This window comes from Toxotes jaculatrix, chromosome 4 (assembly GCF_017976425.1).
Source record: "Toxotes jaculatrix isolate fToxJac2 chromosome 4, fToxJac2.pri, whole genome shotgun sequence".
Taxonomy (NCBI): domain Eukaryota; kingdom Metazoa; phylum Chordata; class Actinopteri; family Toxotidae; genus Toxotes; species Toxotes jaculatrix.
Window position 1 is genome coordinate 11,112,947 of NC_054397.1, and position 15,054 is coordinate 11,128,000.

Genomic DNA, 15,054 nt, shown 5'->3' on the forward strand with positions numbered 1-15,054 from the left:
AAGTATCAAGTCAAACTAAGTGGTGCTTCTCAGTCATTATCATTACTATACATGCTTATGTCAGCTTCATGTCAGCTTTTTTTTTTTTTTTGGTTTTAGGGCAATAAAGAGAGCGACATGGGTGCTAAGTCTACTTGCACAGTGTGTAATTACCTATAAGAGGGGCCTTAACCCTACATGCCTCCCTTTTTTTTTTGTAAGTGTAAGGAGATTTCTTCAAACACATAGCTCTGCGTGTTTTACTGGATGTGATTGGCTGTCGCAGGGTGTTCCAGTATATATATGGCATCCATTATAGAGAAGAAGCACTTTTCATCCCTGAGGAGACACATATTCAACTGCTCTCTGCGCCAAGAATAAAAGGTGATGGATTTTCATACAAATTTTACACTGTTAGAAACATTGTCCTGCATATCATGTAGTCTTTCATAGTCAATTATCTACCCTTAATTTATTTTCATTATTTGTTATTTTTAATATTTAAATTTCCTTTATCTAAAATTAAGAAAAAAATATTTTTATACGTCATATGATATGTTTTCTCTAGGAAGAATCACAATGAAGCTGTTGGTGTTCATGATGTGCCTGCTGGCCACTACTTTGGCTGCTCCTGTAAGTCTTTTCCTGACATTATGAAGCTTTTAGTCTGCTCACTGATCCATTTAAAAACTGCACTCAGCACTACAGACAACACTATTGTCCTTTGGACATTGGACATTGCATAAAGCTGTTCCTGTTTGCTCACTCTCCTTTTTAAAATTGCAGGCTCCGGAGAGTGAAAGCAATGAGGTAAATGTGGCTTTTTTTTCTTTTTGCTTTTCTGTGAAGTTTTATATCTGTCTGCCACTGCATGTCACACCATGTTTCTGTCATGTCATCAAATGTACAGTATGATAGATGTCTGACATTGGGAGGATAATTGGCTTAATTGCAGAGCATGTCTGGAGATGTCTGGTATTTCTTCAGCAGGTCGCAGCACATGCTAATGAGGCCCTGAGGTGGATGGAGATGTACAGGATGTACCAGCAGCAGGTAGTGGGGGCTTCACTGTAGTTTGCCAAAAAAAAAAAGAAAGGAAAAGAAAGAAATTTAAAAAGAAACATACATAATCCACTCATAAATTCAGATAGTTTGGCACTGATCATAATCATCAATCTGTATTTTTTCAGGGAGTAGTTGGAAACCCCTTCCTTCCTGCTGCTGATGCTCCTGTAAGTTTATTTACCTACTGTTAGACTTTATCATGACATTAGCCATGGATTTACAGAATATGAAAACTTTTAACATCATCTAAACTTTGGCATACGATCACTGAAGTTTGTGTGTGATACCCATTCATGAATTATTCATTTGTTCAGGCTGATCCAGCTGTGGCAGCAGTGGTAAGCACACATACAGCACCATGGCATCTAATCTGTCACAACTGAATATGAGTTTAAAGTGTTATATTTATGCAGGTGGATGCTGCACCAGCCCAGCCAGCTGATGTTCCCCCTCCAGCTCCTGTGGCTGTTGGAGATGCGTCAGAGGAGGAGACAGAGGTAAGCAGACATCTTCATTAAACTGAATAGAACATAGTTTTTTTTCCCACACATATTACAGATAAACTATATGCGTAGGTCTCCATTTGTTTGGTGTATTTCTCCCTGTTTGGAGGGAGATATTTGCTCCAAAATGTGTTGCAGTTCAGTAGTTTGTACATTTACTACTGCTTACACACAAATGCCACTCCTGCTGAATGTCCCAAAAAAAAAAAAAAAAAAAAAAAGCACGCAGTTGGCTAATTGTGATTTGCCATGCGTAAACAACAAAAAACACCTCCATTGGATTTACCCTGAACAAACACGGGTGGAGACTACCTGTGGACACTGTAAAAATTCACACATTCAGAAGGGGAACAGGAGCTCTGCATGGAAACAGACCCACAGTGTTTGTTTCCCCCAAAACAAACACAGAACACTTATTTTTATTTATTATTTTGAACCAGTTTGTCTTTTTCACAGCAGATATTTCTGATTTCTCATAGCAGACAAAGCACAGGTGTTACAATAACATTAACAACGGCCCTGTCTAATTAAATGTCCCTCTAAGCTGTGAAAGTGTATATGCACAATACCAGTACCCTGAATTTGAAGCAGAGATTACAGCCACCATTAATTCTTTTGGTCATATTTGTGCTTGTCTTCCTGTTTGACTGCATGATGTGTCCTTTAAAAACAGAGGAGAGTTGCTGCTTCGCTGACAGTGACACTGACATTAGTTGAAAATAAATGAATTTGCTTTGCGGTAACAATCACACAGCATGTTTATGTTCTTTGCAGTGGTTTTAAAGTGGCACTCCCGCTACTTAGTTTAAAGGATTTTTAAAAGTGAAGCAGTATCAGAGTCAGAGATATTGTAGGCCAAGCTCCAGTGATGCTGGATCCTATATTTCCTATAATGCGACCGCAATCCTTTGACCCTCTCTGCATCGTCTGTAACCATATCTTATAAACTCCACACCACCAATTTTTTGGATTGTCCCAATATCATCTCTAAATCATTTCTTATTTGCCATGCAAAGGATGAGAACCCTGCCCCCAAAGCTGCTGCTCCTGCTGCCCCCCTAAACTCTGATGAGGTAGAAGAGGCTGAAGAGGTGGAGGCAGCTGAGGCTGTGCCAGCTGTGGTTGAAGCAGCACCAGCAGAGCCGGCAGCAGACCCTGCAGCTGCTGTTGAGCCAGCTGTGGTTGATGTCCCTGTAGACGCGGCACCAGTTGATGCTGCTGCTGTGGATGCTGCTGCTGTGGATGCTGCTGCTGTGGATGTGCCTCCTGTGGATGTGGTTCCCGTTGATGTAGTTCCCGTTGACGTTGCCCCAGCAGCCCCCGAGGTGGTGGCTGTTGATGCAGCCGCTCCTGCCGCAGCCGATGTCCCTGCTGCTGTTGATGCTGGTGCCGCTGATGCCGGTGCTGCCCCACCGGCAGCTGAGGCTGACGCAGCTGGCGTGGCAGCAGATCCTGCTCCACTGTAGTTATCTTCCTCTTATTACCAGCCTGCCCCTCTCTTAGCAGTTAAAACAGAAGCTGAAAACAGCCATGGGTGCTGTAGGGTGCGTTTTCAAAGGATGAAAAAGCTGGGGCGTGCTGAAAAGAGACTGAGGAAAAAATGAGAAAAAAAAAAAGTCTGTAATCCTTTGTAAAGTAAAACAACAAAAGTGTTTTCATTTCAGAAATGTACAATTAAAGCTTTTCTTTGTAATCTTTTTTTTCTCTTTGATTAAAATACGTTTTGCAGTACTACACTTGAAATTCAGATGTGATTGATTAGTCATTGAATTTCCAAAACATGGTAATGGTGAAGATGAGTCCTGTGTAACTGTGAAATTTTGTCATAAAAATGCAAACACCACATCAGCCAACAGGGAGAGCCACAGAACCGCAGGATATCTATCACACCCCAGGGAGGGGGATCTCCTGCTATTAGGACACAATTCAGCACTGACAGAGGGTCAGATTTAATCTCACTCTCATGATTCTCATTCACATAAAAGGAACTGGATCCACCTGATCTGAAATCTGTATTGCCCAGCACGATCTAATAGGATCAGAGTTGGATATGGCTGAGAGTGCTGACTGAGCAGGAGATGCCGGTGTGTGCTTGTGTGTATGTGTGCGTGCGTGTGTGCGTGCAAGCAGACTAAATCCTCTGCTGTTTCGCAAATGGTCAGGAAAATTAGAGCCTGCTGCGGTTAAAAAAAAAAAAAAAAAGACTGTCAACAGAAAATAGTTTTCAGTGTTGTGGATCCTCTCTGAGGATCAAATTACTTAACTGAGTGTTGTCAAAACTTCGCTTGAACGTACCTTGTCTCCCACTGGAGTGGACAAATAAGGAGGATGAGTGACTTTGCCTCTCCTCTTCTCAGCCAACACTAATCCCCAAATCCTTGTCAGGGTCACTGAGACTCCATGACACAGTTAGTTAGACTCAATGCTTATAGGTGTCTAGCAATATTTTGATGTTATTTTTAATTAACATCCTATGATTGAAACAATACGTCTGCTGCTGTTGCTGTGAGTGGTCAGTTACCAGATCTTAAAAAATTACCCTACGATCAAAGGAAAATGGACTTCCCATTACATTAGCGAGTGGAAAAGGTACGTTTGGTTACATGAACCTGAATGGATTATGTTTCATTGCTATACTTTGGAAGCTATATTTTTGTAGCATCACCTATTTGTGCAACCACATTAAATGTAGCATGATATAGTTTTTCTCAGCTGACTTGTTGCGCTTTATTTTCACTTGTAACAGTGTCTGGTTACTTTTGCAAAGCAGTCTTAAATTTTCACAGAACTGGGTATGTCACACAATACTATTACTAAACTATACATACTATTTTACATCATTTAAGATGTCTGACCAAGAAGAATATAACAGCAGGATTGATTAAGATAAAAATCTATGACCTGATGTGAATAGCAGGAGAGGCATACTGCATGGATTTTGTTAAATTTATGTTGTAGTTTGTGTATCATCGACTGCAGACACCTTTTGGAGAATTAGCTGTTATGCAACTGGAAATATACTTGTGCTTGTGTTACCCACTCTTAAGCTTGCTTATAATCTATCAAAATGATGGGCAAAAGTGTAATACATGTAGCTAGGGCTGCATTATTATTTCCATCATGGAGTTCACTGCAAATTTTTTTTCCTTTTTTTTTTGTTTAATTTCAATAAATAGTGATAGTAAATTGTGATAGTGATGATAAAAGTGAAAACTGTCCATTATAAGCTCCCACAGACGAATGATGTCTTCAAATGTCATCACAGGTGGTCTGTCACACTTGTTGTGTGACATCATATAACTGGGACAAACCAGTTCTGTCTGTAAGAGTATTTGACCTCTAGTCGTGTCCAAAGCTTACTCAAGATCTCCACTTATGACTTGTCTTGGCAGGCTAAATTGCAGATCTGCTGCCATGACCACTTCAACCACCTTTCCCCTCCTCACTGCGCCACTGCACAGTGCACAGCACATTGCCACAGACAGTGAAGAGCACAGCGAGGATGACCTGTAAGCAAAACCCCACAGAGGGCTTTCAGTACATTAATGAGAGATGACCTGTCAGTTAATTAACTGTACATATAACATGGTGTGTTCTTTGTAGACGCGCGCCTCAATCAAATCCTCATCATCTGCTCAATATGAATAACAATAACAACAGTGAAGAGTAAGTACAATTATAGTCATGAAGCGATAAGTGAAGCCCTTGTAAAACAGTTTCTGTTTGATGTTTCTTAAAAGTCGCTTTAGAAAGGCATATTAAATGTGTTAATTAATCTTTTTTCCAGGGAGAAAAAGAAAAAAAGGAAAAAAGAGAAGAAAGAGAAGAAGGAGAAAAAAGAGTAATTATGTTATATTACAAAACTCTTAGGAAATGTGGTTTAAAAAAACTGTTTGATGAACAGTTTTCTCCAACACGTTGAATCCCATTACAGGAAGAAGGAGAAGGGGGGGACGGAAAAGGAAAAGGAAAAAGAAAAGGAAGAAAAGGAGAAGGAAAAGGAAAAAGAGAAAGAAAAGGAAAAAGAGAAAGAAAAGGAAAAAGAGAAAGAAAAGGAAAAAGAGAAAGAGAAAGAAAAGCAAAAGGACAAAGATAAGTAAGTACATAATTTAGAGCAGCTTCTTTAAGACAACTTTTCTGACACTGAGTGCTTTCAGGTACAAATTTACACTGCTTTGCTCTTTTCCTAGACCCAAAGAACTTTTTGTCATTAATCCTGCTGGGAATTTGTATTACAACTGGCTGTTCATCATCACGATACCGGTCATGTACAACTGGACCATGATCATAGCCAGGTGACATCTATAAATCAGTGATTCTTTTTCAGCACTACGATCTCCCTGCAGGTCAAACATTCATGAGATTCCATTTGGTTTCATTAAGTGCTAATCATATCCCAGTCCATGTGAAGCTGTCACAATTCGTTGCAATTTTACCAGTGGGCTGGTTTTGTGCAAGGAAATAGCCTTGTTCTTTCAAAAGCTGATGGCAAGTTCTTTGATTTAATTTGAGGTGAACAGCCTTATTCATTTACAAAACCCACTACTGGTGACCTTCTTCTCGTGCAAACAGGGCTTGCTTTGAGGAGCTGCAACATGACTACATCATTTACTGGATTATTTTGGACTATACCTCAGACCTAGTCTACCTGGCTGATATGTTCGTGAGAACCAGAACAGGTAGGTTTCTCAAGTTTTCAAGTACATTGATGAAGTTTCTGTTTTCTGGTAGAAAAACATTCACCCATTTTAGATCTATTGTTTAATTGTTTGTCAAATTTTAACCGCAATGGATCTAATTAGGATTTTTGGGGACACTGATCAACATAAAATAAAAAACTAATTACAATGCGAGACCAATCTTTGCAAACTGATCCAAACTGTGAATAAATATAAAACACTAAATTGCATGAGTGCTGATGCCAAAATCATCACTGCTGCAACCAACTGTTTGTAAAAATTACCTAATAGCTTGAATTTGAAGAGCGATTATCTGTGTGCAGTCAGGGGGTGATTATAGAAAATAATAGGGAATAGTTTTGGTTAACATTAAATTCCAACATTTGTCTGGGACTTTTACTTACACAAAACCTTGTATATTTGCACCTCTCTAAATGCAGGTTACCTCGAGCAAGGTCTGTTGGTGAAAGATAAGAAGCTGCTACGAGATTGCTACATCAACAGCTTCCAGTTTTATCTCGATGTCCTCTCCATGCTGCCTACTGACATCTTCTATTTCGTCCTCGGCCTTGACTACCCAGAGATCCGCATTAACAAGCTGCTGAGAATAGGCCGCATGATGGAGTTCTTCACGAGGACAGAAACTAAAACCAACTACCCAAACATCTTCCGCATCGCAAACTTGATCATGTACATCCTCATTATCATCCACTGGAATGCCTGTTTCTACTTCTCCTTCTCCAAGTCTATTGGTTTTGGGGCAGATGACTGGGTTTACCCGGCTCTGGATGACCCAGAGGAGCCTGACTTTGGGAAGCCAATGAGGAAGTATGCGTTCAGTCTTTACTGGTCCACACTGACCCTGACCACCATTGGAGAAACACCACCACCAGCTCTGGACTCAGAGTTTTTCTTCCACGTGTTCGATTTCTTAGTTGGAGTCTTGATCTTTGCCACAATTGTAGGAAACATCGCCACCATGATCTCCAACATGAATGCTGCCCAAGCTCAGTTTCAGGCCCGAATTGACAACATCAAGCAGTACATGCAGGTAGATGGCTCTCCTCTTCCCATTAAAAAAAATTGTAACAAGGATTTGCGTAATTCAACTGTTGATTGTGTTTTTAATTAATTTTTCTTTTCATTAATAGGTTCGAAAAGTCAGCAAGGAACTTGAGTTGCGGGTCATCAAGTGGTTTGACTATCTGTGGAATAATGGCAAGGCGCAGGATGAAAGAGAAGTGTTGAGGTATCTTCCAGACAAGCTAAAGGCTGAAATTGCCATCCAGGTCCACATGGAGACTCTGAGAAAAGTTCGTATTTTTGCAGACTGCGAGGCAGGCCTGCTGATCGAGCTGGTGCTCAAACTGCGGCCTCAAGTCTTTAGCCCTGGAGACTACATCTGCAAAAAGGGCGACATCGGCCGTGAGATGTACATTATCAAAGATGGAAAACTTGCGGTTGTTGCTGATGATGGTGTCACACAGTTTGTTGTGCTGGGAAGTGGCAGCTACTTTGGGGAGATCAGTATCCTTAATATTAAAGGCAGCAAAGCAGGGAACAGGCGGACAGCAAACATCCGCAGCATAGGATATTCAGACCTCTTCTGCCTGTCCAAGGATGACTTGATGGAGTCACTGACAGAGTATCCGGATGCTAAAAGCATGCTAGAGGACAAAGGTCGGCAGATCCTGATGAAAGATGGCCTGATAGAGCTAGACCCAGCTAACATCATGCCTGAGGTACAGGAGCTAGAGGAGAAGGTCAACAAATTGTACAATACAATGGAGCTGATGCAGACCAAGCTGAAGAAAATTCTGGGAAATTACAAGAATGCTGACAAGGCCCTGAGAGACCGCATCAAAGATCTGGAGCTACTGATAGGAGAGGAGGTAGAAGATGAGGATGAGGAGGATGAAGAGGTGAAAAAAGTAGAGGAAAAAGTGGAAGAAGGAGAAGGAGATGGGGAAAAAAAGGAAGGGGAAGAGGAAAAGGGCGAGGAGACTAAAGAAGACGCAGGAAAAGGAGAAGAGGAAAAGATGGAAGAGGAAAAAACTGAGGAAGCAAAAGACGAGGAAGGAAAGGGTGAAGAAGCAAAAGAAGAGGGGAAGAAAGATGAAGAAACGACAGAGGAAGAGAAAAAATAAAACCATAGCTCCTGTAAAAAAAAAAAAAAAAAAAGCACAATAGAATCTTTCCCACAACAAAATCTTTCTCACTGGACTTGCTTCTTAAATGACTCACACATAATTAAAAATTACAAAAGACAAAAAATAACAAACACTAGAGATGGACTGAATTACATACTGAAACTTCTTCGTCTTCAAAGGTATTGCCACTGTGTATATGTATATATTATAACATTTAAGACTGTAATTCACTGGACAAATATTGCCAATGACAATATTGACATTCAATTTAAATAAAGTATTGGCTTCAGTTGTCCTATTTATTGTGATTTTCATGACTGGATGTGCACAGAGTCAAATACTGAAAAACCTAATGCTGTTCCCAACCCTGCAGTAAACACTGCTGGCCACATGAGGATAGTAAATAGCAAGGATTTACAGGTAATCCCATGGCATACAGTGGCTCTGCAGCTCTGGAAGCTCTGGGGCTGCAGTACGCTCCGCAAAATAACTCAAATCAGTAAGTAACCGATAATAAGTGTAATTAAAGCCGATAGAGGGTTTGAATTAACGCAGTTTATTTCTGTAGCACTTACTCATACACACTTCACAGGGCTTTAGAAATTGGCTTTAATTAAAAAGTAAGATAGGATTAAAAAAAAAACATTTAAAACATCAAAACAATACAAAGAGACTATATTTTCTCTGCAGTATTACAATACGCACACCCTTTACTCCAGAGAGGTTGGTATGGAAAAGGCAAACAGCTCTTTACATTCTGTGATCTCAGTTCCCGTTTCAATCTGTGTTCACACTAACATCACACATCACTGCCGCGGTGCTGATGACGGTATTTGAAAAAAATTGGGACTATTTCTGTGGCTTGACTGATTTTCACAGAGGGATTGTTTTTGTTTTTTTTTCCTTCAAGTGAACCAAGAAGAGAGCAAATGTATGAGCTGAAACAAAAATTCATTACCATAAACAAAACAGAAAGGAAAGACAGTTGTTGGGAGATCACACGGTTGTCCGGTTTCTGGTTTTGAGCTCAGATTCAGTTGGAAAGATAGATTATTCAGCGGAGAGTCAGAAAATACCAGACATTTTGGCATTTACCATTCAAATGTGTGTGTGTGTTTCACATCAAAAGCTCACAAATCGTTCTCTCGCCAGTGTTTTAAGTCAAACATACGTCACTGCCACAATTCACCTGTGAACAGAATTGAACGGTTTATGCTCAAAGCCAGACAAAATAAAAGGCCACACATTTACTCTCTCCTCTAAATAACAGTGTGAGAGCAGCCGAGCATGTGACTATTGATCGTCTTTTGTGTTGGTCTGTTGGCACTGAAGACTAGGTGGCGCCAGCAGAATTGCATTCAAAAGCTCTAATACATTAATCAAGGCACTGATAAAGCCAAACTGAGAAGAAAAGCAACCAATTTGTGATAACTGGCGCAGCTGAATGAGTAACACAGAGATGGCGCTTATTTGTTGGCTTTTATGGAGGAGCTGCATGCACCACCTTTCTGCCATTTTTTCTGACTTATAACTGACAGTGCGGTAGAATAATGTCGTTGTGTTAATTAATGGAGACGCAATGACAGCAGATGGCTTGCATTGCTGTACTGCAGATGGAAGCAGTTTATCAATAAGGTAGAAAGTAATATTTTTTCTCATTTAGTGGAACAAACACATTTACAAGTGGGTTTCATGTTCAAACATTTTTCTGTTTTCATTAATTATTCCACTGATAGATTCATTGCTTATGTAAGTGTCCACTTTATTTTCCAAGAGCCTAAAGTACTGTAACATCTTCAAATGTCTTATTTTGTTGACCCAGCAATTCAGAGCTCAAATAAGTAAATAAATGAAAATAAAATTTGCAATGGAACAAAACAAAGTAACATATTTTTCACACATTTTTCTTCTTGATTATGAAATTTTCTGTCAGTGGCTGTAACTGGCTAACTGTGCAAATTTGTTGCTGTTACACTCTACTATAGCGTAATGTTAACAGAAACAATGAGGACCTTAAAGCCCCATTTCCTCCATTGTGTTTACATCCCATTTTTCCTGGCATATTGATGTTGGTAATTGTCCTTATTTCCTTCCAGGAAATTGTCACTACATTTGATTCCATATTTATTTTGGAATTAAATGTAGAGATTGCTTCTATATTTGCATCAGGTTTCCTCTTTCTCAACAGACTGTAAATCCTTTGCTTTTATCTGGAAGCATACAGTACATTGTACACATATTAATACAAATGTATTAACGGCACATTGTATAAATATTAATGTCACATACTCAACTGTGATAGCTAGTGAAAATGTCTTCACAGACTGGGCAGAGTGGAGTGATGGAGCGCATGCAATTTATCCTGGGGAAATTGCTGCCTATAAGGCTGATTTCCCAAAGGAGATATTTCACTGTGGGATTCAGAGCCTAAGGGGCTTCACTGTATTGAACAGTATTAGGACAACAATCATCACACTTACAGTGGCTACAAATAAAGACATTAGGTCTACTAGCAAAACTATTTACTTGGATCTACCATATATAGTATGGGTCTTAAAGCATAAGGCTGGCCTTGTTCTACATCTTTGTTACTGTCAACAAATCTCTGTGTCTTTACTACACTTTCCAACCTCGTCTGTGGCTCTCAGTCACAATAATACTAATTATGTGTTTGAGTCTTTTAAATTATTTCTTGAAACAGCTGGACACTGTAGTTTTTGGCAAAAGTTACTAAAATAGGAGTTAAAAACTGCATTTGATGGGGATTAATTTTTGCGGCAGATTAATCCACATTTGGTGCACTAGTACTTACAACAGAGCATATAACATCAACTTAAAGTAAACAGAAGTTCATCGAAATGAATGAACATGTCCAACATGGGGCTCATTTGTGTGTTTGCCTAAACCACAGAAGGGACTGTGGATGCGAACCCTGGTTCGTAGTGTGACAGACCACAGATCTGCGGTGTGCATAGTGGGTGCACAAATAGTCTACAACCCCAAATGCCTCCTCCTGGAGACTCTGCTGCCATTAATAAATGTGGGCTTCATTCATTTGTTAAAAAAATTGATTTTGAATGTAATTCAGAAATTTCCTACAAAACATTGTTTGCTGTTTTATATTTTATATTTTAAAATAAGATAAATCTATTTTACGTAGCCTTAAATTTTTAGATACACTTTAACTAGCTGCAAAATTAAACTGTTGCTGATATGTTAATGAATCAGTAATAATAAACCAGTAATGTACAGTAAAATAATATAACGCTTTGAAAGGGGCAGTTTTGCATGGGGAATAACTTTGTTATATTAAGGTATTGCTGATTTTATTTGAGTGAGGGATATATCTGAATACTTCTTCCATTGTTGTCTCTCTGAGAGCATTAAGATATTTTGAAACAGATTGTCCTTCTGGTCCTTCCTGAAATCCAGAACAACAACTGGTACATGAAAGCTTCACTCCTCTTACTCATTTAATGGAGCCATATTGACATGAACTGCCAATACCCTGCCGAGCCTTGTTCCCTCAGGTCTCAGATCATAAAACACAAAAAGTCACGCCCACAGATTGGTGTCACAGTGTGAAACTACAGTATATGTCAGCACGGGAGGGGGACAGACTTCTAGAAATCCTGGATTAACAGAAGGACAGAGAACCATATTTCTTGGTAACATTCCAACATTTTTCCCTATAGCTTATCTTAATGTATAATTATCATTACGATCATTGTCTGGAGTGCACAAAAGTGCACATCAATCATTTCCAGATGGAAGTTAGTCCTCAGTCTTATTGTACTTGCACAGGCAGGAGAAGGTGTAGGAGGTGTGCGCTAAGCGGTCTGTCCATCTGCATGTAAAATGTCTTGTCACTGCTCATTTTTCGTGAGGCTACATTGATAAAACTGCCTGACTCTGAGTTTGTATCAAAATGTTTTAACTGCACTCTAATAACCTTTAATTGATTAGTGTGTGACAGTCTGTTGTCAGTCAACAGTCACACTAGCTGTGTACACAAAACCTAAAGTACTAGAAAGTAAAGCTCTCACATGCTGTTCTTCTTAGGAACGTAATGTTCGGCTGTTAATGACCAAGGTAAGGACTAATTAAGAAATAATTGAGGAGCAATGCTCTTTCATTAGCAAAAAAAAATGCTGTCCCTGGGTACATTTTGAATTGATTAAAGAAAATAGCCCCGAGCCCTGACACGAGTTCTGACACACCACAGAGGTAGCTGTGAAAAGAGCTGACGACAACACTGCAGCTGAAACTATGTAACGACTGCCCTGATATTTTTACAGGAAACTGAAATGCTATAAGAGACATGCAAAAAATGTAATTACCTAATGACAATCAAGTCTCTGCCATGCAGTATACACCATAACAAAGCCACAGCCAGACAATGAGCCCATGGCACCTCATTAAGCAGAAGAGAACAGAGAAGGGTCAGAACTGGACTCTGTGAAAATATTCATCACATGCAAATAAAGCATGTTTTAACCTTGGATAATGTAAACCATATGAGACTTTATGTGTGTGTGTGTGTGTGTGTGTGTGTGTGTGTGTGTGTGTGTGTGTGTGTGTGTGTGTGTGTATGTACTTGTACCATGTACTTAGCAGAGAAAACACTGCCTCTCTCTGCTGTCTACCTTCAGCTCCTTAATTATTTCGTCCCGCATTGTTGCTTAATTCATGTATTTTTACAGAGACACATCTCTGTAAAAAAACACACACACACACGTATGTATATGGCCCATTCCACTCTCCTTTATTGTCAGACTTTAGTCTGACAATAAAGATTAAAAAGGGGCAGAACAAATAGTGATTTCTTCCATTGTTCTAAGCATTAATTTACTTATTTTGCTGAGTGCAGTTTTTATCATTAGGTGAATCTTAAATGTCAGTCTCAGAGTTTTGTCAGAAAAATGGAAGGAGGAATGAAAAAAAAAGAGCAACAATTTGAATGTAAACCTCTTTGACAGCTTTTCAAAATTCACTGGGTCTCGACTTGTCATTGTCAAATCATAAACAGTGTCAGTCTAGGCATCATAAGCAGTCACATTTCCTTGATTCTGTGCAGCATTTATCCAGCTACCTAGAATATATTTCCACAGTATTCCTCAGAGAGCTGAGCTTAATATTTCCATCAGAACCCCTCCATCTATTCAAAGGAGCTGAAAGGTTCAGGAACTAAAAAAGAAAAAATCCAGTACCTCGAAAATAATGACTTGAAAGACCTTAAAATGTGGTCTTTCATTTTTTTTCCAAAATCCTGTTATCAAAACCAGAGTTTTTGTCAGTGATTAGTTTGTATGTGACTCACGGTATTCCTCCTTGCTACAAACATGTTTCTGCAAACTGAATTGCCCATTTATGTGGATTTAACTTAAGACTGGTTCATCCCTGAATATATCAAATGTGTTTTCTTTCAGTTACAATATAACAGCAAGACTTTCATTGCTCTTTAACAGAGGTTGCTCAGATCGTGCAGGAGACAACTGGAGAGCCCCTCAGGGTTTTTAATGGTGATCAAAGACCCCATGTGAAAGCCATGGAGATGATGTCCATGCCTTCGGTAAGTGGTTGCCTCTTTTCTTTTTTTTCTAATAATTGAGTTTTTTTCCCCCTTTTCAATTAATGGACAAACTCTCTTTGGGGTAAATATAGATTTAATATGGCTTGCTGCTTTGAGGTTTTCTTACAGTTTGCAGAAGAAAAACAACACAATACGTTTCATGGTGAAATCATATCAATATTCAAATTTATAGGAATGTCCATGAATTCATATGAACTCAATCACTGAATATGTATGCCCTATTTTCATACTGCACACACTGTCTTATTATTAAATTGAATCTCCATCATGATACTTTTGGCAGTGTTTACATATCCTGGGGGACAAAACTTCAAAATTGCTAGGGTCTGATATGAATTTCAATCAGCATTAGCATGCAGAATTGCAAAGCCAAACAAACAAACTCATTTGATTTATGTGGGCTGGGCCTATAATACATAAAATCCCCTGTTTCAAATCACTACAATATCGTTGTTCACAACATCTCGAAAAGATTCACTGATTTGTTCATTTGGAGTAACTCAGGTTTTACTACTGTGCCACATGTAATATTAATATGAATTTGTTTGTTTACCTTTTGCAGCTCTGTAAACACTATAAATAAGTTAGAATACATTTTAGGAAGTGTGAAATGGGGTGACTCTTTTTTCTCCAGCAGTGAAAACATATGGCTCGTTGTGTTGTACTACAATATAATGCATCTGCATGACACCATAAGTGAGACCTAGAATAGAGTGCAATCACATACTGCATTGTGGTCTAGTGCACTACAGTGAGAATGTCTTATGACTGCCCTCTCAGATTTAAATGTAGCATAAAATGTGCTGCTGTTTCAGTATTCATTCCAACTCCTCTTTAATTCAGAGTGCTGATATAGCTACGCTAAAATGTGAGTTTTCAGGAAAATCCACTTTACTGTGAACTGTGATGGAGCCTTCCTATACTATAACTAGGAATGTGTTGTTTCTAAGAAGAGAATGACTCTGGGTGCCTGCCATTGGACAGTGAGAAACATTGTTGTGAGCTGAAAAGCTTTACTGGATTGATTGGATTTGATCAGCCATGGAAGACATGTAAATGTAACACATGCAGAGCTTACCATAGCA

The 15,054-nt window shown here is 39.2% G+C and overlaps 2 protein-coding genes across 2 annotated transcripts; both read left to right on the top strand.

Annotated features, from left to right (window-relative positions):
• Positions 1 to 288: 288 nt before the first annotated feature.
• On the top strand, positions 289 to 3,151 carry enam (enamelin). The gene is made up of 8 exons (XM_041036552.1): positions 289 to 363; positions 548 to 612; positions 766 to 789; positions 967 to 1,032; positions 1,170 to 1,211; positions 1,359 to 1,382; positions 1,458 to 1,541; positions 2,564 to 3,151. The coding sequence occupies exons 2-8, from the start codon at positions 559 to 561 to the stop codon at positions 3,011 to 3,013; spliced, it is 744 nt and encodes a 247-aa protein (XP_040892486.1). The 5' UTR covers positions 289 to 363; positions 548 to 558; the 3' UTR covers positions 3,014 to 3,151.
• Positions 3,152 to 4,961: 1,810 nt separating this feature from the next.
• On the top strand, positions 4,962 to 14,552 carry cnga1a (cyclic nucleotide gated channel subunit alpha 1a). Its single transcript, XM_041035185.1, has 10 exons — positions 4,962 to 5,056; positions 5,151 to 5,213; positions 5,335 to 5,388; positions 5,482 to 5,643; positions 5,738 to 5,842; positions 6,120 to 6,226; positions 6,667 to 7,277; positions 7,378 to 8,311; positions 13,845 to 13,948; positions 14,532 to 14,552. The coding sequence occupies exons 1-10, from the start codon at positions 4,962 to 4,964 to the stop codon at positions 14,550 to 14,552; spliced, it is 2,256 nt and encodes a 751-aa protein (XP_040891119.1).
• Positions 14,553 to 15,054: the final 502 nt, after the last annotated feature.

Excerpts from the sequence above, each read along its gene's own strand:
- cnga1a (XM_041035185.1), top strand. The coding sequence starts at position 4,962 with ATGACCACTTCAACCACCTTTCCCCTCCTCACTGCGCCACTGCACAGT. Across the intron at positions 5,214-5,334 it reads AACAATAACAACAGTGAAGA|GGAGAAAAAGAAAAAAAGGA; the intron begins GTAAGTACAATT and ends TCTTTTTTCCAG. Across the intron at positions 7,278-7,377 it reads ACATCAAGCAGTACATGCAG|GTTCGAAAAGTCAGCAAGGA; the intron begins GTAGATGGCTCT and ends TTTCATTAATAG.
- enam (XM_041036552.1), top strand. The coding sequence starts at position 559 with ATGAAGCTGTTGGTGTTCATGATGTGCCTGCTGGCCACTACTTTGGCT. Across the intron at positions 790-966 it reads CGGAGAGTGAAAGCAATGAG|CAGGTCGCAGCACATGCTAA; the intron begins GTAAATGTGGCT and ends GTATTTCTTCAG. Across the intron at positions 1,383-1,457 it reads ATCCAGCTGTGGCAGCAGTG|GTGGATGCTGCACCAGCCCA; the intron begins GTAAGCACACAT and ends ATATTTATGCAG.